The 27,266-nt window shown below is 39.3% G+C and overlaps 1 protein-coding gene across 8 annotated transcripts in view; it reads left to right on the top strand.

Moving 5' to 3' along the window:
- Window positions 1-3,102: 3,102 nt before the first annotated feature.
- satb1b (SATB homeobox 1b) overlaps window positions 3,103-27,266 on the top strand; it is an 84,985-nt gene continuing 60,821 nt past the window's right edge. For 4 of the 8 annotated variants that reach the window (XM_032558678.1, XM_032558682.1, XM_032558685.1 and 1 more), the window contains exons 1-3: window positions 3,103-3,452; window positions 20,700-20,941; window positions 26,182-26,358. In XM_032558678.1, coding sequence (XP_032414569.1) covers window positions 20,725-20,941; window positions 26,182-26,358 — 394 coding nt within the window. In that variant the 5' untranslated portion in view covers window positions 3,103-3,452; window positions 20,700-20,724. Of the gene's footprint in view, window positions 3,453-4,834; window positions 4,869-11,178; window positions 11,535-18,426; window positions 19,325-20,699; window positions 20,942-26,181; window positions 26,359-27,266 lie in introns of those variants that run through there. The other 4 variants (XM_032558680.1, XM_032558683.1, XM_032558681.1 and 1 more) reach the window with 4 other exon arrangements.

Below are 27,266 nucleotides of genomic sequence, written 5' to 3' on the forward strand. Positions count from 1 at the left end.
TCACAGTGTTTATCCAGTTCTGAACCGGAAACATCAGGTTTAAAATTAACAATAAAAGTGACAATAAAAACTATTTATTTCTTCTTTTGCATAAAACTGTATGGTTTGACTGCATCGTTAATGGCAACTAATGACCCACAAACACAAATACTGCTGCAGACAAACATTTCTACTTGGACACCAGTCGCATAAAGAAGTATGATTTGTATCACTAAATTGTAACAATAAGTGAAAATACTCTTCATTGGGTGTGAATTTCTATATTTAAAAACATTTTTATTCATCTTTTCCCACCTGAAAATTCTAAGAAGTGAAATTTTGGGCTTTTGTTAGCTGCAGATGAACGTGTAATGAATCTGTACAACATCTGATTTCCACTTTTTGAATTGTGCTTTTCAAATTAAACATATTTCTCTATGATATTCCAATTCACAGAGATTCTCCTGTAATTGACAAACCCCAAAATTTCAACAAGTCCTGGAAGAGGAATAATTCAGGTGATCTGAGGAAGGCGAAAGGTGAAAATCTGGTGCTGATCCAGACTAAAACCTGCAGACAAGTCCCAGTCTTCCCAGGAATCCTCGCTGAGCTTTAAAGGCAGAATAATTACAAAAGAGCTGCAGAAGAAAGTTGCAGAGGCAAACCACAAAACCAGATCAACTAAACAGCGACGGAGCATTCCACATTTAGACGAGACGTCTGTCTTGTAGCTCTTGGGCATCTTTCTGAGACAAATTACTTTCTGTAGTCAATAGCCTGTAATTAAAATATACCCACTTGATGGAGAGAGAGCCGTGTCTTTCTATTTAGTTATGGGTTGGAAAAATTAATTCTGGGGTGTATAACCCTTGCAATTTTCCAAGTGCTGTTTATTGTTTTCACAGTGGGAACAAAAAAAAAAAGTGCAGATGATTAAAAGTCTCAGCTCAAGGTCTGCTTTGATTTGTTTACACTTCACACATGTTTGTTTTAGTGCTTTATCGAGCCGTCTTTATGCTTCAGAAACATAAATGTGCATTAACAATCTGAATTCGGAAAGCTCTCGCACGTCTAATAAAGCCGGCTGTGTTTGGAGGGCAAAGCTCAGGGTTTGTTGGGTTTAGATGAAAAGTGTTGACGCAGTAAACCTGAACGCAAAACTGGAGTCTCAAAAGAGTCTTAAAGAGACAGGATAGAGAGGAGGGGTCACCATTAGCTGCCCTCCGCTTTTCACTCTGCTGAAATGAGGCTCACTGGGCCCCCTGGTGGTGACATTCGGTCTCACACCCACATTGAATTGTTGCATTAATCAGAGGCTGCATTGAAAATCACCAGCTGTTGTCATCCGCGATGAAAACATCCCCAACTTACCATGAATTTATAATTACGCAGAAAGCAAATCTGAATCTCTTTACTGGAACTTTTCAATTCCCATTTCGACTCTCCCAGGAGAGAGAAGCTGGTGTGAATCATTCACAGAGATTCGGTGTGTGTGAGGGAGATAAGACTCTCTTTTTTTTTTTTCTTCGTCTCTTTTAATGCAAATCTCACATACTTCATAGTGAAACTTTTGTGGAGTCCCAAAACCACAACAAATGAACTTTTCTGAGAACTATTTGTACACATCAGTTACGATAAGGACTCCAGAGTCTCCGCGTCTCCTCTGATAAATAATCTCAGCATAAGAATCCAAAAAATAAATAAAATAAATCTAAATATTGTCCAAACCAAAACCCTCTCCGCTTCACTAATTCTATATTTAACACCAAGTGTAAATTAAGTGTGAATGCAGAAACGGATCAGTGTGTTGTTTGTTCTAAAAAAAAAAAAAAAACGCGCTCGTACTGGAGGTAAACAGCTGCGTTACCTGTGGGCTCCTGCACACCTGCTACTGCGGAGCAGTTGGCCTGCGCACAGATGCAAACTGTCAATCATTTCCACGCAAAAAAAAAAAGAAAGAAAAGAAAAGAAAAAGCATCCACGCGCACACACAGACACGCACGGGAATGCGCGCAAAAGTTCCAAAGCGTGGCACAAATTTAAAGAAAATAAAACTAAATAATATGTAATAGAAGCCCAGACAACGCAGAAGAAATTCATTCAAGATTTTACCTAAAGAAAAAAAGAGTCTTATATAAAGAGGATTATTGTGAAAAAAATACGAATGAAAATTAGGAAAAGAAAAATTAGATTCATCTTAATGAAGTTAAAAATGGAGACAATTTAATTTACAACCCCGAAAGTTCAGAATCTCCCTACTAATTACAGAAGCTCAGTTCTTGGAATTTCTTTTATTTTCCGAAATCGGTCCATTTATAGCTCTGGAAATCTGTTCAAATAATAATAATAAAAAACCCAACATATTTATCTCACCTGTTCTCTGAACCTTTTTGTTAAAAACAGTTCTTAAAAATAATAAATATACAAATATATACATTAAAAACCTAGTAATCCCGCGCCTGTCTGTAATAACCTTTTAGAGGTTTTACTTTTTGCTGCTCGGCCCCGCAGGTTTGAGGGAAAAAAGGCAACAGCTGATGAATTCAGTAACGACGCATCTGAAATGTTTCCTGCAGAATAAACAGAATATTAATCGGGATATTTTCCCCACTAAAAGCTTTGTTCAAACTGGCGAAATTAATGAGATTAAAACAGGCAACCGCAAACATTTATGCTTTTTTTATTATTAATATTATTATTATTACTACTTATAACTAAAAAGTTATTTGCACGCACTTTTGCGCTCTTTTCTGCACCGGAGATGGCTCAAGGTTCCGCTCAGGTGTGCTCAAAATCTGCGCGTAATCCGCTGCTTATCAGGATTTATTTTTATTCTCTTTTTGTTGTTGTTGTTGTTGATTCAACCTTCCTCCTCTCCTTGACATGCAGACATGTGGTGTGTAAATGTGAGAATGGACGTGAGTGAGTGAGTGAGTGAGTGAGTGAGTGAGTGAGTGAGTGAGTGAGTGAGTGCGCCGCTCTCTCTCCCCTCGCGTCCCCGGATACCAAAGTGGGGCAATGAGACGAGCCGCGCCGCAGCTGGCAAATCATCGATTTGAGCATCATGCGAACGGGGAGGGGCGCTCCGTTTACCTGCCACCCCTTCATCTCAAAGCAGCCCTCCTTCCTCACATGCCGCCACTCTTCTCTCCTCTCCTCCACTTCACCCACGCTGCCCGCAGCGCACGGTTGCTCGCGTTTTCTGCGCTCCGTGTGCGCTCCTTCAACTTCAACCTCTCCCCGCCTGTGCGGTCTCCACAAGACCACCCCCCTCCTCCACATCCTCCTCCTCCTCCTTCTCCTCCTCCTCTTTCTCCTCCTCATCCGTCGGACTTTTGACTTTTCAGAGCAGCTTTTCTTCCCACAGAGCTGTCGCCTATTTTTGGATCTCTCGCCGCGGTGGAGCGCTGAAACGGGGAGGCTGTTCAACTTTTGATGGAAAACAGGAGGTCGAGCGGCTGCTGACTTTAAAGGTATGGAGCCACACAGCCGCACATGGCCGCCCTCAGCTGATTGGGGGTCATTTAAAGTCTCATCATCAGGAAAAAAAACAACAATAAACAAACAACCAGAAAAACATATAAGGTGCGTCTCCTTTAAATGAGGATGATCAACTTTTGCACATATTTTCTTACAAAATCTAAAATGTATTCACTGAAATTCACTTATTTAGGCAGGTGGATGTTTTGAAACGACATATCTGCACATTCATGAAATTATATTCAATATAAAGAATAAAATAAAAACTATGTAAGAGGATAACATTTCTGTTTCAAAAAGTTGTAAAAGCCATAAAACTTGGTAAAAGTTGACTAAAGTCAGGTGAATGTTGCACACCTGTCACCTCATGTTTCCGCCTCGCTTTAAAAACGATCCTAAAATAATTTTTCTCCATATTTTGATTTCCTTCCCACTGAAAAACCCTGAAATCTTTCAGACGCTGTTTGATCTCAGTCGTCTGTTCTGCGACAAAACGAGTCAAATTTTGAATTTTAAGATGAAGAAGTGATGCTGCTGTTCGTAAAAAAGAGAGGAGGGATTCTGATGTTTACATTTTCAAAAGAGATTTTATTGAATCAAGTCGGTTGTAAAACTAATATGGAGTTTTTTTGGGGGGGGAAAAGATCAAACAAGTGACAGATATTTTGATATTTTTCTCTTTAAGCATACTGACATGCATGTGCAAAGAGAAAACTAATAACAGTATTTATGTGGGAAGATAGTAAATGTTTGCATTTACAACTTAAATTTTATGCATCCTGGACTCACCTCATCGTTTCTCCTCTGCTCACTTTTTCCTCTTTGCTGCTTGAGTCAAACTTTTGTTAATTTAATGTCACAGCAGTAAAAGTTTTTCAGTCTGACTTGGTGTCAGCGAGTCCAGTTAGATGCAGAGAAGCTGCTTCTTCCTCTGTGGCTGTGCGGATGAATTAACAACCAGAACGCTGTGCAGGTTGTGTGTGTTTTTTTTTTTGACGGGCAGATAGGAGTGTGTGTTGCCGTCTTATGTTGTGCGTGGGCACCGCTGCTCTGTGGTCTGCAGCCTTTTAAAGGTTTCACTCTGCTCCTTTAGAGAAAAGGAAAAAAAAAAAAAGCTGACATTTCACACAGGCAGCGGCTCGGCCACTGGCTTAATCAAGATCGCTCATAAATAGACGTCAGCAGAAACGCAGGTTTGACCCGATGACTAAGAGGCCCGAGCAGATGTGTCAGATTGGGTTATTAGTCGGGGATTTTTATGAACAATCGTGCGAGTGAACGTGCACCGGTGAGATAAAGCGTGGCACTTTCTTTTGCATGTGAGAAAATGGATCATGGCGAAGAACCGGTGATTTTTCTCCTTTTATCTTTGCAGATCTCTGGCAGCTCAAGGTGCTGTGGCTTATCTGGTCAGTACCGTTGAGAACAGCGATTCACACACACACCAACATAAACAGCCCTTTTCCTGTCTCAGGCTTGCCAAGTGTCACTTCTTGTAACATAGTCTTCTGACAAAGGCGAAAAGCCTCGAGAAGAACAACTTCTCAGTATTACTCCTCGGCTTTGAGAGAGAGAGCTCCTCTTCAACCACTTTTTATCAGTTTGTGGTCGGGAAAGTGGCACAAAGATACATCTCTTTCTCACACACGCACACGCAGATAGACGTGTCCCCAGGCGGACACGTCAACATGCTTGGCGAAATCTGTAAACTTGCTTGGCAGGAATGATAAGAATCAGAACATGAGGATGGCTGAACATGACTGCCAGGTCACAATGATGCGGCGGCGGGGAGTAAAACATCTGTCACAGCTTATTAACCGTGTGATGAAATCCCGTTTCTCTTCTTACAATAACCCCTCTGTGATTTACAGTCAGCGGACTGATTTCGGAAAACAATTGCGGGGTTTCCACCTTTCTTTCTTTCTTTCTTTCTTTCTTTTAACTCGCAGGTACAACCTTTGTTCTTCACCGGCTTGGTTTTGTTTTCATTACGACTAATCGAAACCAGAGCACGTTGCATTTACTGTAGCGTAGTAGTGTACGAGCAGGAAGTCGGCTTGTGATGTGAACCGAGGTGTTTGTGCAGCCGTAATCCCAGCCAGCGTTTGGGATCGGTTCGGACCGCGTTCTTTGGGGATCGTCTGATGGTTGCTGAGCTCCAGAGGAGACGGTGAATTCTGTCCCCGTGATCACGAGGGACCAATTAGTGAACGCAAAACCAAACAAAAAATGTAAAAATCCAGCATTTGGTTCTGTTTTCTATTCTATTTTGTTTGTTTTTGTTTGTTCCCAAACTCTCACCTCGAAGTAGAGCTGCACCAATCTGGGTTTTCCAGGCCAAAACTGATTCCTGTTTTTATTTGCTATTCTGGTTTTGAATGAGGGAAACTGTAATCAATCTATCATGAGTGTAATCCTTTTATTTTTTTTAAAAAAAGAACCTGCAGTATATTTTTTCCTTTTATGCTTGATGTGTTGCAGTTCCTAAAAAGTAGACTTAAAATTAGTTTAGAACAGTTTAGAATCCATCAGTAAAAATGAAACTATTTCTTAATTAAATCATTAAAACTTGTCCTATATTCCCCAGTTTCACGTGGTTTTAGTCAAACTTAAAGTGGATGCTGTCAGTTGATGCGCTTACAGACAGAAAACTTACATTTCTTATGCAATTAATGGATATAAAAAAGGAAAATTAGATTTTTAAAAATATGTATTTGACCTGTGGATCAGGATTTTTTTCTCCTCTAAGGATTTTGACGCGTTAAAGAGAAAAGAAATGAGCTACATGCTGTTTATTAGAAGTAGTGAAGATAATACATAATCTAGATTTATGCATCAAACCATATGTTTCTAAGCTTTATTTGATTCTCCTTTAACTAAAAACCTGCATCAGCATACATGCTGCTGGTTGTGATTTGTTCCTTTTTTAAAAACTGATTGTTCAGTATTTTAAAAGCCGATTCTGATCCCACTTCAAATGGTTGGTGCATCTCAAACAAGCCAAAAAAAAAGAGAGAGAAGAAAAAGCTTAAACAAAAAATGCTAAATTTCCGCCTCCATCTTCCTCTCTGAGTTGAGACTTCTCCTGAAATTCTTCCATGTTCCCCTTCATCTCTCTGGTGTTTGCAGAGATTTTAGAGCTGAGGCTGATATCTCGTCTAAAACCATTAATTGTCCTTCTCTGCCACCTCGATAATTATCGCTGTGGCAAAATAACAGCTCAGCAAACAGTGAAATTATACCTGCGGTAGGGAGTGAAGTAAATACCTGTTTTAGCCGCCAGCAAGTGTATTTATTAGACTGTCGCCAGTAAATAAGAGGCCTGTCTCGCTTCTTTTTTTCTTTTTTTTGTGTTAAATGTGTGTCTCTTTGGGGATTCGGTGCGTGCACGCTGCTCAGTGTAAAACAACTCTGTCAGACTGCTAATAGAGGAGAAAGATAACAATGATTTTCTTCACACAAACCTCATCTGCGGCATGTTGCAGCTAGTTTGTGGAGAAGGGAAAGAAAGAAAAAAAAGCTTGGCGCTTGGCGAGTTAATAGTGATTGCTGCATTCCTGGGCTGAAAATAAAGAAAGATACCAACAGCCCCCCCAACACCAGCAGCAGCTCTGCTGTCAGATACAGACATGCCACCCTGACTGCATCAGGAGCTGCAGCTCATTTTGTCAAACTTTTCTTTTGTAGGAAGTATAAAAAACGAGCGAGGGTTATGCTGTTGCAACATGTTTGGTTGCATTTATTTTGGTGTATGTTTTGCATACTGTTGATCCAGATTCCTTGGCTTGCTGATAAAAGCCTCACATTGTCTCGGCGTCCTCAGAATGGGCTCGGCGAGTCGCGCTCCGAGTCCGTCATCTCGGTTTCGTCACGCTTTTCCAAAGTGACATTTCTCCTGCTCGCCTTCTTTTCTCTCTGCTTCTTATTTCCTGCAATTAAAAGATGCGTGCATGCAAGTTTTTCACGATTCAAATCACATTACATGTCCCACCGTATATATTTTCCCTTCTTTTCTTTTTTTTTTAAACCACATTGTCTTTTGTTGTGCTGCTTGTCTTTATCCAATCTGTGTAGGTTTTTCCAGAATCCTTTGTTTGGGGGAGGAAAAAAAAAAAAGGAGCGATTTGGAGGAAAGCGCATCCCGCTAAGATCAGGTTGTTAATACCCACCCACGTACCCCAATGAAACAATTTCAACACACTGTATTCTCTCCGCCTGACACACACACTTTGCCTTAACAACTGTTTTGTTCGTCAGGGGATGGATGATTTATCCTGTGACGAGGGATTAAATCTGCACAGAAAAAACACAGATAAAGAGGCGCATCTTTCAGAAAGAGACTCTTATTAGGAGCAGCTTGCCTCCGTTTCTATCAGGCGTCACTTCCTGGTTCACCTGCAACTCTTTCCCTTGGGATTGCTCTGTTTAAAAAAAAACCCAGCAGGACATGTTGACCTTCCTGACCCCTCGCTCGCAAAGCCAGCTCCTCATCCTCTGTCTCATGCACACAAACACTCCCCTCCCTTCACCGCCTGTCTGGCTCTATTAATTGTTTATTTGTTGCGATCCACGAGGCAAAAATTAGAGTTTGATTATTCGGTCATGTGAAAGGCCGGCCTGTCCGGGCTGCAGTGGCAGAAAAGTAATTTTCTGAAGCTGCTCCGCCTCTGATGCCTGTTGATTGTCTGGCGGCTAATTGGTTCTGTAATCTAATAAAGCGAGAGCCGGTTCGGACACAGGTTGATCTCAGAGGAGTCGTGGGGAGTTTTGAGGCGTTCGGAGAGGCGAGGCGAAGCGCAGCGCAGCCTGCACGCCGGAGCCGAGCGGATGTTCGTGTACATGCGTGGGAGTTGCAGCGTGTACAGTGCACGCCGCGCACTTTAAAGGGGGGTGACTGTTGAGAAGCAGAGTGTTTGCGGTGTGAGAACGGTGTTGTTGTCTTTTCGTCTTCCAGCGCAAACGGTTTTGGTGTTTGGTGCAGGCGGAGGCCGAGCGGCGTCAGGCCTTAATGTCAGCTGACCTGAGGAGGAGACCACTTGCTATTTATGTCTTCTTCATGTGATTATAAAACAATTAAAGACTCAGGAGCCGACTCTCGGTTCATCATGCCCCCCTGTTCCTCTTTTCTGCCTCCTCCAACACAGCAGCATAGACATAAATGATCAAAATCCCTTTCTTTTCAGATGGTTCTAGTTGCTTATCTGCATGTAAAGTCATATAAAGGAAGTTGTGATAAATGTGTTTTATAATTTTTGGGGAGTTTTATAGACCTCTCTGAGAAGACGCACTGCAAAAACACAAAATCTTACCAAGTATTATTGGTCTAATTTCAAGTGCAAATATCTTAGTACACTTGAAATAAGACAAAACTAACTTAAAAGCAACTTTCCTGCAGGATACTGGAGCTTTTTTAAGTCAATAATTCCTTAATACTGATGGTTTCACAGGAAGATTATTTCACAATATTCTTCCCAGGTTTTAAGTGAGATAATCTGCCAGTGGAACTTGTATTTTTTAAAATCAATTTTAAGGAATTATTTGCTTAAACCAAACTCATATATCTTACAGAAAAGTTACTTTTAAGTCAGTTTTGTCTTACTTCAAGTGTACAATATATTTGCAGTAGAAAGTAGGCAAAATACTTTGTAAGACTTTGTGATTTTGCAGTGCAGTGAATGCCAGTACTTCAATAAGAACAAATTGGATTACTATTTTCATAATTCTGAATTTTATGGGATTTCTTTGTACTTTTCTAGATCAAATTTCCTGAAAAAGAGAGAAAAAACCCAATTTGTTCAGTTTTATTTGACTTTATTTCCACTTTCAGTGTCTGTCTGAGGCTCGTCTGCGCACCCACTCACAGAGGCGTCTTTTTGACACATTCCTCGACAGATTTATTAAAATCCTCCGCAGCCTCTAATAAATAACACTATTATGTTTGCGTTATTGTGGGAGACGCTTCAGAGTCGAAACCGGTGGCGGAGCTTAGCCCCCATGCTGTTTGTGTTTGCCGCTCAGACTAATTTGTATTAGGAGGCAAATAATCGTATTAATGCCCATTAGAGGCATCACAAGTGGCGAGCATGAAGACATCACAGACACCTACGTGCTGCGAGCGGCGGCGGCTCGGGTTCGCGTGACGCTCTAAATAAAGACGCTCCTCGACGCCGAGCCAACTGTGATGTGTTTTCTTAGTCACGTTCTCCCCCCTTTGTGTGCTGATTGTTGGTGTCTTCTTTAAAGAAATGGGCTTAATGAGACGTAAACGTGAGGCTTTTACCCAGCAGGCCAAATGTGATACACAGATAAGCGTTACCTTTGATAGTGCACACTCTGCAGGTGGCACAGATATTCTGTGATTCCTCATGACGTCTTTACAAATGTGGCCATCAGGCGTGAAAAAAAGAAGAAAAAAGATCCTGCCTGCGCAGTCCAGAGGCCTGCAGAAAGCCACCATGAGCAGAGCTAAATCTGCATTCAGAACATGATTATGACAGCACAAGACTAGTATGTTTTAAAACCAGCTTTCTCTGCTTCAAAGCCCATTTTTTTTTTGCTCCTCTTTTCTGTGAGACACAAAACCCGCTATATGTTAATTGATAATCAGCAGTGTTGATTCAGTGGTGCATTCAGTGCAAATCTGTGCCCTTCTGGATGTCAGAGGGTTTCCGCGAGCCGCGCTCGGTGCCAAAGCCTCGCCTGGCAGTGGCGGCACCTGTTGGCTGGTGCCAAGGCCTGGCAGGGGTTATCGGCGCTCTCTCTCTCTGATGGCGCCCGACAATCGCTGTGGAAAATGACTGCGGCGGTTTGCGTCATGCCAGAGAGAAAAAGAGCATTTGTCGACAATGGCTCGCTTTTCACCGTCGCTCGGTTACCGAGAGTGGCCGGGAGGAAAGGGGGCGTGAGACGGGTGGGGGGGAGAAAAACCTGCAGAAGACGTCAAACGTGGGAAAACATGTGAAGATGCATGATGTCTTTTGCAGCAGTGCTGTGAAAGTCGAGGTGCCGCAAAGCAGGAGATGCAGAGAGCGTGACGGCGCTGCATGTCAAGGTTAACTGGAGCAGATATGCAAAAAAAAAAAAAAAAAAAAAAAGCTGCATGAAAGCAAAGTTAAGTAATTATTGTTGTGATATTGGCTTTTTGTTAGAGGTAGGAGTGGGAATTTATCATATTGTTTGTCATTTATTGTGATAAATTTCTTATGATGAGAATTTTGAGTTATCATTGTTACAATACATTCCAGCTAATATTCAAGAACCCCCAAAAGTATCTGTGGTGTTGGTTTTACTATTTTATCCACTATTTATTTATTAAATATCAATAATTGTGGGGAGTTTAGGAACAAAGAAGAGCATTACAATTTTTCTCAAGAGCAGAATTTGTGTTTGTGGGGTTTTGAATGCTGAGATACAGTCAGACTCAAAAAAGAAGTAATAAATTGTTGTTATTGTTACCACAAAATATCGTGATAAAACGTTAAGTCCATACTGCCCACCACTTATTTCTTTCTTTGTCACAATCTGCAAAAAAATGTCAATACTTTATGTGAAATTTGGAAGAATTGTTGCCTGTTTTTATTACTTAAATGCCTAAAAATGCAAAAATCAGAGAAACTAAACATTTGCTGTTGTTCTGTATTTTTTCAGAGCTATATGTAGATGTTTTTTCCTGAAAGAGCTTCAACCTTGTTTACATTTTAGGTTTGAAATTGCTCATTTTTCTGATCGAAATGTCTCGCCCGATGCTGAAAACGAGCTGATTCTGGTCTGCGATGGCACACAGCAGAGCTGTGTAACCACACTGCACACCACAGCTTTGTTTAGCTTACAGTGTTGGCAGTTTTCTAAAACCCTGAGCATGGTCGAGATAAGAATTGATCGGTGAATCTGTGTGGCGGCCTCGGTTCGTCACTGTAGACATTTTGGTCAGGAGGGGGTCTAAAAAAAGTCTTCCTTCCATTTCCTTTCAAAGGAAGCCACAATCGTAGGTCTCCGTTTTAAATTCAGACGCCCCCTCAAAACTTCACACTGAACCAGGTGTCAACCACTCCATTGTTCCATCGCGGGTCCGAAAGGTGAGTTTCACATTGTAGTTTTTCCGTTTAAAATTGCTGGCCTCTTTCTGCCTTTTACATACGTATTTACAGATGAACAAACTTTTGACCTCACAGTAGAGGTGAGTGGAACAATGATTTGGTTTCACATGATTTGGTTTCACATTTATCTGCATCTTGTTGCCGTACCTGTTCCTCTTTCAAATTAAGTCTAAGTTTTGACTGCAGAGCTGACCGCCTTTCTTAAAAGTCATCATGTCGCGTTCCTTTCTTCGCTGACTCAAGCGCTTCCTCCTCGTTCTGAGTTGATTTATACGCCCCCCGCTCCCAGGTCTCGTTTTGTGCCCTGCAAAGATTTATTGACATGTGCAAAGCGGCTCGTACCCGCCTGACCTGCGAGGTCGCCTCAGAGCCTCTGGTTCTGACGCTGCAATAGGTGCGCAGGCTTCCTGTGTTGTGTTGGTTTCCTGTTTTTGTTCTTACGCGACCTGGACAGAAGCGGCTTCTCACCTCTCATTTGTTGCAGCAATTAAGGGAGGAAAGCGCACTCGTCTTACATGGGTTACAGATTTGGATGACATCATAAGAACACATAACAAGCAACATTTTAGATGCTTTTTCTCACCTGTGCATGCACATCTTCAGCATTAATAATCCCACAGTAAACCGTTATTATAAACCCACCTTTTAATTACATACAAACAGTATATCAGTGCTTCTGTTGTCTGTTTCAACAGATTAACTTTTTTGAGGCTTCTGAAATAATTGCACAAGTAACAACATCAACGTCCAGCTGGTCTCTGAACATTTTGTCCTTCTGAATGTTTGACAGTTCAGACTTTTGTTGACAACGTCAACAGAGATTATCCTGCCTTATATTTTGGGATAATCTACTTTGACATAATGGAGAGCGCAGGTTAAAGTTTATAAGGTGTTATGTTTGCATGAAAGGAAGTTTAACTTACTTACTTTTAATGCAATAACACGTAAGCATAAGGTTGGATATGTGCAAAATATAAAATATGTATTGTAGCTTTAAGGTGGCTCATTTTCCTCAATGTTTGGCTCGTATGAATCTGTTTTATTGCCATTTTTGCACAATAAATGCAGGTGAAATAAAAGTAGAAAAATGCTTGAATGAAACATAAGCATGAAAATAACACACAGCCTTAATAGATTGAGGTATTTGGAGTCTGTGTGTGTGTGAGAGCATCTGTGTGCTGCTGCCCACTAATAAATGCAGGACCGCCTCACTCTAATCAAGCTGATTAAAAATTCCTGTGTGCACAGTCTGAAATCACACCGATGGTGTGTGTGCGTGTGTGTAGGGTTTTATAGTTGTTTATGTATGTGTGAGTGAAATGTGTTTTCTTTCTAACTCGACATTTTGAGAAATATGTCCAAACAAATGGGGGTTTGTTGGTCTCTTTTTCTCACATACACATTCACTCTCTTCCAGGGGCGGACAAAGGTTATATGAGGGGCAAGGGAACCATTGAGTTGGCCACCACAGTGCCACCAAGCTTAATTGGTTGTCAATTGTTCTTTTCAATCAAATCAATCAATCTGAAATTTTATTTGTATAGCACATTTTAGCAACAAGGTATTTTAAAGGGCTTTAGGTCATAAAAACACAAAGTCATGCAACTTTTATGTCATGCATTCTTTTCATACTAATTGTTTTATAGTTAATTAGTTAGCAAGCAGTGAATTCCGGCTTTAACTTGAACTCTTAAGCTACAAGTAACAAATAAATGACTAATTAAGATTTTTTTTAGAAACTTTTAGATTAGTACTGTTATGTAAACATCATTGCAAAACTACAGAGAGTGTTTATTGCATAATTTGTGTATGAATCCACCTTGTGATAGCTGATTGCTAAGGCAGCTTAACGCAACTGAAATTTTACATAAAGCAAAATAAGGAATTTAATACATTGTATTTGTTCAGAAGTGAAGATCTTCATAAAATATTATTAAAAGCTTTATTGTGGAAAGAGGGAACAAAATTAACACGACTAAAATTGTCCGTCCAGCTTATGTCCATGTAATACCATTAGCAATGCAGGCTAGCTAACCTTAGCAGAGTGGCATTTGAAAGAAGGCGGTCTATGTTTTCAGCGTTATTTTGATTGTTTCCCTCTGGCACTAACATCGCAGAAAAGTCAGATAACAATTGTGGAGAATGTGTGATGTAATTGTGATCAGGATGTTGTGTTATTGTAAGTTATAAGTAGCCGCCATAATTAAAATTCCTTCAGCGATGATTCACATGTTGTGAAGTGTCAGAGCATAGTGAGTCTATGCTCACATATTTATATTATTTATAATCACGTGTGCAAAACTGGTTTAATCACAGCTAAACCTTCTTGAAAAAATCTATTTTAACGTGCTTATTTACAATTAAGACAATCCTTTATTTAATATTTATGACTGGTAGTTGATATCTGATTGTGTTGCTTTTGAAAGAGTTAACGATCTTCCAAAGCAAAGAAGATTGTAGTCTGTATATCACATTAAACTAAATTAATACAGTTTTCTGTTTTGGATGAAAACTAGCCTTTTGGTGCAATGCAAATATATTTGCATTATCACTGTCAGATTCCTTTTCTGAAAAAAAAAATACTTAGAAAGACATAAATTATACTGTAAAAATGTTGCAAAATGTTTTTGTCATATTGCCCGCCTCTACTAGCTAAACACTGCATCTCAGCAATTTAGAAAAAGACAGTTTGTTTTTTCCCCACGCTTACAGGAAAAACAAATTTGTGTAATTTTGTCCAGTCAGAAAATATAAACACACATTACTCCTTTTAGTAGCAACATGCCAGATAGGCACTGGCCTGGCTACCTGAGCAGAGAGCCTGACTAATTAAACAGAGAATACTAACTTGTTAGAAACTTTAAGTTTCCGCATTAAAAACTTTAAATTGTCTACTAAATTTAGTGGGTGTTTGTTCTATATTTTTCCATAATACTGTGTAAAAATGTGAATGATAACATTCTTAAAGATGCATTAATCGATGTTTTATTATTTTAGCAACAGTACGGATAAATATTGTTTGATTTAAATAAAATCAATTAGATTATAGACGACATTTCAGTTTCAATACTTGAGCAAATATAAAACCTTAGTAATTTTAGGTCATCATGCTTTAAAAAAATATTTAACATTTTAAAACTGTTTAAAATGTTAAATATATTTAACTCAAAATTATGAGCTAATTAAAAGTCAGGCTTATTCTTATTAAACTAGAAAATCCAGATATAGTTCTGGATTAACTGCTTTCTCACAAAAGCAGTTAATATGTTATCTGCAGTGTGTAGCTTCCTACGCCTAATTATTTAGATAAATAAAGAATAAAGTGCTAATCTGGAAAGTGGGTAAAACCAAAGGTTATGTTTACTGTGTGAAAAACAACTTTTAATCTCAAAAACATGTTAGTAGTTTATTGGAAAACTATTTCAAGAACCATTAAACTGTGCCAAGTGTGCGAAACCAGTAACTATGTAGACAGGAAATGGAGGTTGGAGGTGGTGTGCCGCCAATATTCTTCCTGTGTGAAACATGAACTGAGAACGGAACAAATAATCACCAATCAGAAAAACATCCCTAAAGAAAAGTAAGGCAGTTTAAAAATTAATAAATTAACTTTTAGTGAAAACATTTTCTCTGCTTTACTTTCATACCAGACTTTAACTGGAAATCCAGTACTCTTACATTCTGAGTATTTGTTTCAAATAGGAAGATTATTCCATTCACGCTGCCTCCTAACTCAAATTCATGTGTAAATTATCATCAGCTGCTTTGATGCCAATATGACAACAGTTGAAAGATTAATAAAGAAGGACATTTTTGTGATTTTAGTTGTTTCTAGATTGTAGAATGCACACTTTCTCTTTCGGTCAGGTATATTAATCTAAATATAGACCAGATATATATTCAAAGAAAAAAAGAATTATCCACTGCAGGGAAGATAATAACAGCTCATAAACGTTTAACACGTTGTAAGAAAATTACTTTAAGACATAAAAGTGTGTAAATTAGAATATCAGGAAAGAAACTGTTAATTTATGTCAGTCTGAATTCATAAAGTAAATTATGTAAACTCATACAGTGTGATTTTAGGTATTTATTTTGATTAATTTTAAAGATTATAGCTTAGAGCTAATGGCAACCCTAAATTCAGAAATTAAATATTGCAGAGTACCAATAAAAAACTGAACTCTGTTACATTGTGGCTTACAGAAAAACCATTATCTGGCATGATGGTATGCCACAAAAAGTCATTCAAGCATATTGGTGGAAAGTTTACTGGAAGGAAAAACTGTGGTAAAGGTTTACGAAGCACTGCCCATTAAAGAATTTGACTGAGATTCACAAATTGTGGACTGCAGCTTCATGCGCCATACCACTCTGATGTATCTAGGAAAAAGGACTGAACCGAACTGGAAGTAAAACTCTGCATTTCCTTTTGAGTTCCCAGAGTCTGGAGAAAGAGTGGCGAGGCACCGGACCCAAGTTGCTTGAGATCCAGTGTGAAATTTTCCAGTTTCAGTGGGGATTTGCGGGGCAGTGTAACCCAATGGTGTTGCTCCACTGTGTTTTCATTGTATCCTCAGTTCAGAGGAGTCTCTGGAACCACTTCTGTGCACTTCAAACTTTCCCTCCACTGACTTTATGGAGATGCTGATTTTATTTTCCAGCAGGACTGCCAAAAAGTACCAGTAGCTGCTTTAATGACTGTTGCATTAACTGGCCAGCTCACTGACCTCATAAACCTCACAGAGAAACTATGAGGTACCATAAAGAGAAAAACGAAAGATTGCAGACCTTACAATGCAGAAGAGGTGAAGGCCGCCATTAATTCAACCTGGGCGGGTTTTTTTAAGACCTTAGCATTGCTACGTGCTAATCGCTTCCACGCCATGCTGCATTTATGAATTCATGCAAAAATGGCTCAAACAAATATTGAGTGCATAATCTGTCCAGAAAGCGCTAAAAGAAATATTTCTGGATCATTCTTAAAATTCACATCAACAAAGTGTACCATATTTATCTATGTTATTTAAAACACTATAAGAGAACACAATAAGAGAATGTTATAATTCTCTTACCGAATAATAGTTGTTGAATTTAGTTTGAAGATTATAATTCAGAAGAAAGGATTTATAGATTTGCGTCAAAGCGCCCCCTAGTGGACTGATCATGAACAAAAATAGACGTTTATTTTTATAACAGATCTTTTATTAGATTAACTAAATGTTTTATTGTTCAAGACTATATCCCATGTTTCCATAAGAAACACTAATTTATTATTCCATCTTTCCTAATGTTTCAATATTGTGCACGGGCAAATGTGTTTACTTGATTTATTTTTCAGAAAATAGTCAAAGCACTATACTGAAATACGACTAAACAGTTTTTATTTCAATGTTTTGTTATTTTTAAAAATTATACACTATTTTTATTATTACAGTAAAATACCAGAACAAATAAAAATGCACTACCAGAAGTATTTCTTTTAGCACACGCGCTAATTAGCTGATGGTACGGATAGTGCTTCCAGGACAGATTCTGGATTGACAGTGCAGTGCATTAATATTAAGTTTTTAAAGTTTTGTTCAAAATTATAATACAATATAATGAAGAAAAAGTGTTGAGATATGATAATGAAGTTTCACTTTTTAAATTGAATTAACTCAGACTTAAAGAAGCATGTCTGCAGACAAAGTAGGTGTTTCCAAAATAAGGAGTTTCTCAAGGACGGCACCTGATTGGACTAAATTAACGTCTGTCATTCTGCTTTTCTTTAATATTGCTGGCTTACTTCTCAGGCAGTGGACTTTCTTTTTTTCTTCTTCTTTGGTTTCATAATCTTGCTGTTGTAACAGACTTATGAATGACTTAGATTAACTCGTTTACTGTAGATTTAGCTTGTATCAAGTGACGTTACTGTTTAATAGTTACAATAATTTGACACACTTAAACACCACACTCCATTTCAAAGTCCAAATATTTTTTTGTTTGCTACTCATGTAAGGTTAAAATCAACAGCCATAATAACACTGGTGATGTACAGTAATTATTAATGATGCTCATGACAGCAGGCATGCTACACACATTGAATAGTTTAGCAATGATAAAGCATCTGGTGTTGACATGTTGGTTTGTGGAGCCCTAAATGAAAATCCTCTTAGAGCCCCAAAAAGGCTTGGGCCGGCCCTGCCCCAGGCCTGCAAAACCTTTTTAAGAAAAGCCCTCTTTAAAAAATGTGAGCTATTCCTTTAAAGCTTCAATATGTAACTTGTAGAAATATGTTTTTTTTCCATATTTGTTAAAACGGTCACCATGTTTTGACGGCAAAATATGACAGATAATCTGTGAAAAGATCGATCTTAACCATCCTCTCTTTGAGCTGCTATTGTTGGGTGAAGAAATGCTTCACTTCCGACCAAAAACAACCAATCAGAGCCAGGAGGAGGGACTTAGTGCTGTCAATCAATCTCCTGTACTCGCTGCTCAATGTGCTAATGGCGGAGAAACAACTTACAGTTACAAGCAAACCACCGTCATTGCTAGCCATGCTAATTAGCCTGAGGCTCTGCTAGCTGCAGCGCTACATGAAGAGTGATTGACAGTACTAAGACCCTCCTCCTGGCTCTGATTGGTTATTTATCGATAGCACTGAAGGCAGAGGAGCTAAATTTTTTCACAGTCTCATGCCATATGGTCGCAACAGAGTGACAGTTTCGACAAATATGTAATAAAATATGTTTTTGGAAGAATTCAAGTGCTCTTGGGTGCCCCCCTCTGGCCTCTGAGGGTCACTAAGCGGCCGCGTAGTTCGCTAATACCTTACCCTGGCTCTGCTTCATGCTTTATAATGTTTCTCACCCCCCCAAATAACGATATAGAAATAAATTTACCCCTCCTCCGCCACGCTGTTGGAAATGAGGAGGAGAAAAAGGGGGAAAGCGCAGGCAGCAGCGAGGAGAGCAGAGCAGTGAGGGGGGGAGTGATGAGTCAATACAACTAATAATTTAATGGGGACAGAGAGGGAGAGACGGAGTGAGAGGGGCAGAGACAGAAAGAAAGAAAGAAAGAGAAACAGAAGAGGAGCTCCGTCCGGACGCCAATCCCCCATCCAACAGACAGGACGCCTCCTACTATCCCTACCGCCGGGGCTGCTCTCGTATCCGTCCACATCGAGGGTTTATTATCGGCTGCTATCCGGACTGCTCGGCGGCGGTGTTGGATGTCGCGGAGCGGAACTAGAGCCGAAGTCGCCTCTCGACTTGTAACCGTTGCAGCGGCGGTCGGAGGCGGCTAAACCCGCTCCACTTTGTGAAGCTAAATGTCGCCGGTTTTACCGCTTTCCGTTTTTTCTGCCGCTTGTTTCCTCCGGCTGGACGGAATTAGCTAACGTTCAGGGGCTCCGGCACGCGCGCAGAGAGACATAACCGCTCACCAATGTTCGCCCGTCGCGGTCCATCTCGACCTCGTCGTCCCTCGCAGTGGCACACAGACGCCGGGTTGTTGTTGTTGTTCGTCCGCTGCGCTGCCAAGAAGAGCCGGAGAAAGCGTCTGGTTCAACACTGATTCTAGCACAACCTCCCCGCTGTCATGCACACGGAGAGCGAGTCCAACTGAGGAGAGGACCCGGGAGTTGTTGTGTTGTTTTTGTTTTTAATTTTTTTTTTGTTGTTGTTTTAAAAAAAGAAATATTTTTCTACACTGGCTAAACTTGAAGGAGACGCGTTTTCCAGGCGGTTTTTTATGCTCTCCAGTGCTGAAGTTCTCAGATTCAGGTTGGTGTGTTATCTCAACATGACCGAGCATAGGGCATGCCACTGATAGACTCAGACTAATAGAGGTGAATTATCTCTTTATTTATGTTTTAAAAAGCCCCAACAAAATAAAACAGATTTGTGTCCAAACATTGCCAAAAAAGAGAGAAGGAAATCAGCTGTTGTACACTTTTTATTTTCCTGTCTTTACAGGTGTCAATAAAAGTCAATGAGGCAGTCGCAGCTTCTCCAAAAATGCTGCTGCTTGTAGACCAGAAAAGTGAATCACACGGTGGAAAAATGTTTTAAAATGTTTTAACCTATTATAAAGCTTATTAGCCACTTGTCAGGTGAAAAAAGGCAGCGTTTAGTTTCAACCAACTCCCTGAAAACCTGAGATGCATAAGTCAGGATTGAATTATTGTTTTTTTAACTCTGCATGCAGTTTTCAATGCACTCCACTCCATTTCTGCATAAATCCACTTTCTTAGAATGTGATTTGAACTTTTGCTCATGTTTTGTGTTTTAAGGTCATTTAAAAATCCTGACCTGGATCTGGACGGCATCCGGGTTTGGATTCCTCCCTGTCCTCCTCCCCTCCCTCCTCATATTAGTTTGCCTCATTGCATGCTATGAATGGGGGAGTTCATGATCTTTTTTGCATGGGGGTGGATAATTTTGCCCTTTTCACTCTTTGAGCATTCCAGCTCACGTCCATCAGCTCCCGTTAACCTGCACGCACCATTACGTTTCCACCTCAACAAACGGCACATTGAATTTTCACCACGATTCTGCTGAGTTGTATCCGAGCTCTTTAAGCACCTGTGGGTGATGCAGCGTCCCCACGTTCAAAATTTTCATGACTGATTATGAGTCAGCAGTCGCCTGTTCTGAACTTTCCTCGAGCCACGTTTTTTTTTTTTCTGTCTGTTTTCCCCCCGCCGTCCCAGGCTCGTAAACGTTACTGTTGTGTTTTTAAAATTAACGCTTTCATTGCAAAACCTATAAATAAAGTTCACACTTGTTGAGCAGCCGACATGTCTGTCGCACCAGAGCGACGACGCGGCCTCTCGCCTCCCTTTGCCCTCCGAGCTGCAGCATGAAGCCACACGAAGCAGTGACTCACACACCGAATTGAGTTAGTTTCCTGCAACGCTCTGCAGAACCTTGTGTGTTTTCACTGCATGCAACCAAGAACAATGTCAGGTGTTTGCACAACAAATTCTACCTTCGTTACCCCTTTTTTTTCCTCAAGAGTATCCGGCGGGACAGCCGTAAACGTTACACCATTAAAAAATATGAACATTCCAGCAGCTTTATTAGATTATCTTCATAAATGATCCAAAAAAATTAGCCGCTGATGTCTTTTCTTTCTTTTCTGTTTATCCCTCCCCAGGTGATAGTGAGCTGAGGTGCTGAGGATGATGGACCATCTCAGCGAGTCGTGTCTGGGCAAGGAGAACTCGGAGCTACTGGTAGGCGGCCTGGCCGAAGCCAAGGCCCCGCCGGCCAAGCTGCCCCGGCTGGAGCAGAACGGCAGCCCCCTGGGCCGGGCCAGGCTGGGCAGCGCCGGGGCCAAGCTCGCCGGGATCCCGTACAAACCCGCTGGCCACCTGCTGAAAGCCTGCCACAAGAGAGGTAGGAGAGCATGCAGCTGCAGCCAAATGGTCAACTTTTTATTCAACTTTTCCTCAGTCATTTTTTACAATCAGTCAACAAATTGTTGTGACTAAGCCTGTCGCAATAAGCAATGCAACAATCAATCCCATGATAAGTTGAAATGAGATGAATAATAATCGTTAATATTGTGGAAAAGTTGACATTTTGAAAAATAATGCAAACATTTGACACCCAATACAAAGTAGTTATTTTGCACTGCCTGCCACTTTTGCCTGTTTTCCCTGCCAAAGCTGAATGATTGATTTTTTTTTATCGTAATTTTGGTTACAGAGACTTATAATCCAGTTGAATAATTGTTGTTTTGTTTATTTCTGTTTAGAAATGAAAGGTTTTTTATATATTTGAGATGATCTGCTTGCGTTATTATGTCATTATTATTATTATATCAGTCTAAAATGGTCTCAAAATGACAATGTTATTATTTATCGTGATAATTTCTGGGACAATTTATTTGTTGTCGAGACTGTCCTACCCAGGACATTGTTAAAAACTTCTTTAGAAGAACTAAATTATAAAAAATATGTGAATGAAAGAAATAGGGGTGATATGAATGTAGAGTTTTATCACATTACTTTGTGGTATTATTTTGATAGCAATAAAAGTGACAATAAGAACAATTTATTAAGATTTTGTAAATATGCTCCAACAAGTTAATGTATTTCTCTTAAAAAACAATTTGTTTTGGACAACAATCACATAAAAACGTGTGATTTGTAGCACTAAAACACAAACACTAACTGCATTTAGTGCTATTTTCACGTTTGTTGATATTTATTGACACACCTTTATTGAACAAACAGTGGTTATAAATAGTAAAAACTACAATCCTGACAATAGGGACTGTTTTAGGGATTTTTAAACATCATTAATCGGAATTTATCATCACAACGATAAATAAAAATCTTATCGGGATAAGAAATTTATCATGATAAATGATAAACGATACGATAAATTCCCGCCGCTGGAAGCAATGCAATCAAAATGAAATTTTTACACCTCTGTTGAAGAAACAATGTTTAAAAATAGTAAAAATAAAAGTTTTGGGGGGTTTTAAACAACATTCATTGAAATTTATTGTAACAACGAAAAATCAAAGGCTTACCTTGATAAGAGATTTATCACGATAAATGAAACAATAAATGCCTAGACTTAGAGATACAGTCAAAATTTGATTTTTTAGGAATTATTAAAATTAAAATTCATATTAATGAAGGAAAGTAAGTTAAACACTGATTAACTCAACCTTAGTACTCACTTGAGTGGACATGCTCTTCCACTCACTTGTCCTAAACTTTATTTTAGAGAAAAGAAAACAAAACACGCTTCTGTTTAGACTCCACACTCTCTCATTCATATATCACACAGCAACTATTTGCTCAAACAAAAGCTAATAGAGGAGCAGTGTGAGAAATATTTCTGCACAGCACTACAACTGCGACTCTTATATTTATGTACTGAGAAGTTTCAGTTTGAAAATTGAGATTCTTAAATCTAGTTTTTAATATTTTAACATGTATTTTTAAATAACTGGTTTCATGTTTTAAGAAGAAAATAACTGATAAAGCTATCCGACTTTGAAAAGTAGTGAGAACTTCTTTCACATTTTGTCAAATTTTGTTGGTATTTCTTATGCAATACACCAACACAAAGCAGCAAGGACGTGAAATAATTAATGATTTTTAAAAGTTTGAGAAATAATAATAATAATAATAATGGGAAACAGTGGCATGGATTTTAAGACTGTAAACCTTGTGGGGCATCTCTGCCAGCTTTGCAGCCCTGCAGACTGAAATTTTGGCTCAATCTTTATAGAACAGCTCAAGGACGGCATGGATGGATGAGTTGTGCCTGTGAGCGTCAGATTTCAAATCTTCAGATTTAGGTCTGGATTTTACTGGAATATTCTGATAGATTAATTTAATCCAAGTCATTCTGTTGGAGCTGGTATGTTTAGGGTAAGTCTCACGTTTTTTGGTTGCTCTGTTTTTAGAGCCATCCATCTTTCCATCATCTCTTACCATCTTGAAGAAAAGCTTCTCCACAGCATCATGGTGCCTCTACTATGTTTCTTAGGGGGGTGATGTGTTTTCTTGCGTTTTCTGACAGATTTATAATGAGGTTAAATGACTCTGTCTGCTATTTTCAATTGGTTATTGCGCTTTATTTGAGGGTAAAAGAGTTAAGGAGAACTTTTCACATTTTTATTTGTGAAACAAAAAGAAAAAATATGCATAACCATCCGTCTCTTTTGTTATTATCCATTGGTATTTCTTCGCTTATTGCAAAACCCTCACTACAATATGTTTATGGCAGAATTGTAGGGATACTTTTGCAAAGCAGTGTCGTAATTTACATCGTTTTTGATTTTTTCTTCTTTTTTTTTATTTAAAAAACTTGCAGTGTCTCGGCCGTGATTGCTCTTGGCTCCCAAACTGTTTGTTTGTTTGGCTGCTTTAGTTTTTCCCTGGCCAACGGGGATGCAGAAAGTCTTGGAAAGCGGCCGTGCGAGCGTCCTCATATGGGCCGTTTGCTCTCATTCGCTGCTTTTTATGTACGTGTTTGCGCTCCGGCTGAGAGAGAGTTTAATTTGTCACCTTCATCATCGCCGCTCCTCGTGGCCTCCCACCGCGTTTGCTCCTCCGAGCCTCCTCTCCGCTCCTCCGCCTCTTCCCACTCATCAGTTCTTCCTCTTTTTCTTTTTGGTTGGGTGAAGCGGCCAGTGGAGGCGGATGATTCTCCGAGGCTTCGCAGAGAGCCCACAGTGGGCATTGTGTCCGAGCCCGAAACAATATTTACCGCAGCCCTCTCTGGGCTCCCTGGAAACAAAGCCAGTATTGATCCCCCAAATGAACCTACACAGCAGTCTTTATTGTTAGATCTTTATCTATTAAAATCAGGGGAGGAGAAAAGCAGCTCTTTCAGCACATTCCGTTGCATTTTGTCGGCTTATTGATTGTTTTGCCAGAGCTGTGCACATCTTCTGGAATGCCTGGGATTGGAAAATATTAGAAAGTGAATCATTTTTGTCTGCAGTGACAATAAACATACAGAAATGTTTCCGCACGACAGCCGAGTGGAGCAACGGAGCGGCTCGTAAACACGCTCTGCTTTAAGAAGGCTTCGACATGTTCTGTTTTTCCTCCTCTTCTTCAATTTTAAAAGGCCAAATTTGCCCTTTTCTAACTCTTCAATTTACAGGGATGTTATTTTAACAGAAACAGGTGATATTTGCACATTTGAAAATTCAGTCTTTGGACAAGAATTGCTCATTTCTTAAAGCAGCAGAGCCACTGTTGACACAGAAGAGTGAACCTCGGGGCGCGGAGGTGGCTCGGGATTTGAAGCGCTGCATCATGGGAAGATGATTTTGGGTTGGCAAGCAAAAGAGTAGAAAGGCAAATGTAATCACAGTACCTTGACAGTGAATAAGGAGGATATTGTGCCCAAAAGGAGAGAGAGGAAAGGACGATTTTTAACAGATGTTTTATGTAGCGATGCACCGTTTGGGCTTTAATGGCCAATCCAGGGTTCTGGTTTACTTTGAGGTCCAACCTGCTGGTTCTGATTTCATTTTTACAGACAATCATGTATATAAATTCAGCTGTTAATATATAAACTTTGGCCTTTAATAAACAAAAAAGAGAGGCACTGATCTTAGAGTTTATGCCAATTTTAAGAGCAAAAGTTGCTGGCATTCAAGATACTTTTTGAATACCAACATATCTTCAAAATTTCTTACTAAATTTTTACACATTTTGTGCTTCCTACCACTTATTTTTCATTTATCTCAATGTTACAGAAAATAGCTAACTTTTGAGTTGCGTTCCCTCAGAAACAGCTCTGAATTTTTTAGCTAGCTAAACAGTAAATCAGCTAATTCTGTTTAAAAGATCATTTCTGTTGTGCCTCTCTTAAAAAGAATGTTGCAAGTTATTTGATAGATTTAATCCAGAAGAAAATAAAATACTTAGAACTGGTGATTCTCCAGTAGGTCGCCAAGTGATCAACTTGATGAGACTGAAAAGATCAAACTGTTTATGCATCACAGTTTGCATCAACAAATAAAGTGCCTTTTTCTGTTCAGTTTCATCCATTTTTAAACTTTCTGTGGATGAATTCATGCTCATTTTGTGCTCTCTTTGACAACCAGTATGACTTCTCTAAATAATATGTACCGTCAGAAAGTTATTTTGGTTTGATATGGAATAGTAGAAGAAAGCAATAAGATAGCATGGACCATTTTATAAAATTTTACATTTTTCTGAGAATTTCAATTGAAAAACAAACTAATCTTAAATTTTCTTAAGGTGAAGTCATTGTTGCCTTGAACTGAAATATTTTTAGTTTTTGGCATCCTTTCTTTATTTTGAAGAAACATTTCCCTTTTGTGACTTCTGTCTTGTTCCATAATTGTTGATAACAGCCTTCACTCCGCCATGGTGTCCTTATAAAGCTGTGAAATTTCTCTGTAACCTTCTCCTGATTGATACCTTTGCGACATATGAGTAATATATAGCTTTAACTAAAGCATAATCAGATTCACTATAAGTGATGTTAACTGTGGACCAAATAAATCTGAAGTATTAGTTTATGGATGTTTTTTTAAAAATTCTTTATAACTAATATAAGTATTTTTGGTTGATTATGTAACATACACCTTAATGTGTGGAAAAACTAAGAGATTGATCTTGGTTAGGCCTTTTTAAAACACAGTCCCTGGTGTTTTATAGGGGTGTGTACACTTTTGAGAGCAACTGTTTGTGAAAACCACAAAAACGCACAAAAACAACACCCCACCCTAGAGGGGAGATCTTAAAAAAACAGGAGAGGCTGCAGATGAACAGATGATGACTTCCCAACACAGTTATGAGCAGCTACTTGATACGCTTTCAGATTTACATTTACATCTCATGTACTTGTAAAGGTTAACAATATCTGTGTCACCAGAAGGAAATAAAGGGTAAAGGTGTGTGCCTCTGATTAGAAGCTGTTCCCTCAAACATGAGCGATGTCTTCATCTTTAGGTTCATTTCTGTTCTGCGGCAGCCGAGTCATTCCCGCCGAGTCCCTCGACACTTACTGTAACTTAATCATCGGCGCTGAATTTCAGCCTGCCGACGGAATGCTGAAGGTCAGCGTTTGCATGTGGAGAAACGTGGAACCCACTCAGTTTCTCGCCTGTGCCTGTGTGTCGTCAGGCAACATGCTGCCCGTGTTCTGCGTGGTCGAGCACTACGAGAACCCCATGGACTTCGACAGCAAGGAGGAACATGCCGAGTTCGTCCTGGTGCGCAAGGACATGCTCTTCAACCAGCTCATCGAGATGGCCCTGCTGTCGCTGGGCTACTCCCACAGCTCCGCAGCTCAGGCCAAAGGTAACCGCCGAGGTCGCTCCGTCACCCTGCCATGCTCTTACTGTACGCTCACACACACTGTGTGACCACGATAACCTACCTACAGCAAACGTGAAGCTACAGTACACTGAAATCTCACAAAATCGGGTTTCTAGTGCAAACAATTAATCGTGATTAATCGATTAATGAAATAATCGTCAACTAATTTAGTAATCATTAAAAAAGACCATTTGCTGAAAGAACAACCTATTGAGGGCAGTAATTTAAACAAAACTGTGCAAATACACATATTTTTCATTTAAGATTAAAAATTGTCTTTATCTGTAAATATGTTCTACCCAGAACTTAAGTGGCAGTTTTAGCTTCACCTGCTTCAAATTCTGTAAGAAATCTATTAAGCACCTTTTGCTGTCCATTTATTAATCTGAAAAATAAACAACAGATTATCTGTATTGATGCAAAGTAAAGCAGAAAGAGCTGAGCTGTTCACATGTTGATATTAGAAATATTTATTTTGCTGTAGATGCATCCTTGGCTACAAATAATCAATTCATTAATTTAATGCTATTTTACTGCATTTTAGATAATAAAATGTTTGTTCTCTTATTGACAAAAGTAATTGAATTATTTGCTTTTAATGTTTTTTCAAATATTGTGTAACAAAAGGCTTAAGTGATTAAATAAAAAATTTGAAAAATCTGCCATTTTTATCTGATTAATCTATTAATCGTCAAATAATCAATAGAACAATCAATTACTAATGTAACTGTTAGTAGCAGCCCTACTTGTAATGAGACAAAACTAACTTAGTGACTTTTAATCAAGATATAGGAATTTATTTTAATATTGATGAAAATATTACTTATAAGTAAAATAATCCACCAGTGGAAGTAATACTTTTTCCTCAATATTTAGGAATTAATGACTTA

Source organism: Xiphophorus hellerii, chromosome 3, assembly GCF_003331165.1.
Source record: "Xiphophorus hellerii strain 12219 chromosome 3, Xiphophorus_hellerii-4.1, whole genome shotgun sequence".
NCBI classification, from domain to species: domain Eukaryota; kingdom Metazoa; phylum Chordata; class Actinopteri; order Cyprinodontiformes; family Poeciliidae; genus Xiphophorus; species Xiphophorus hellerii.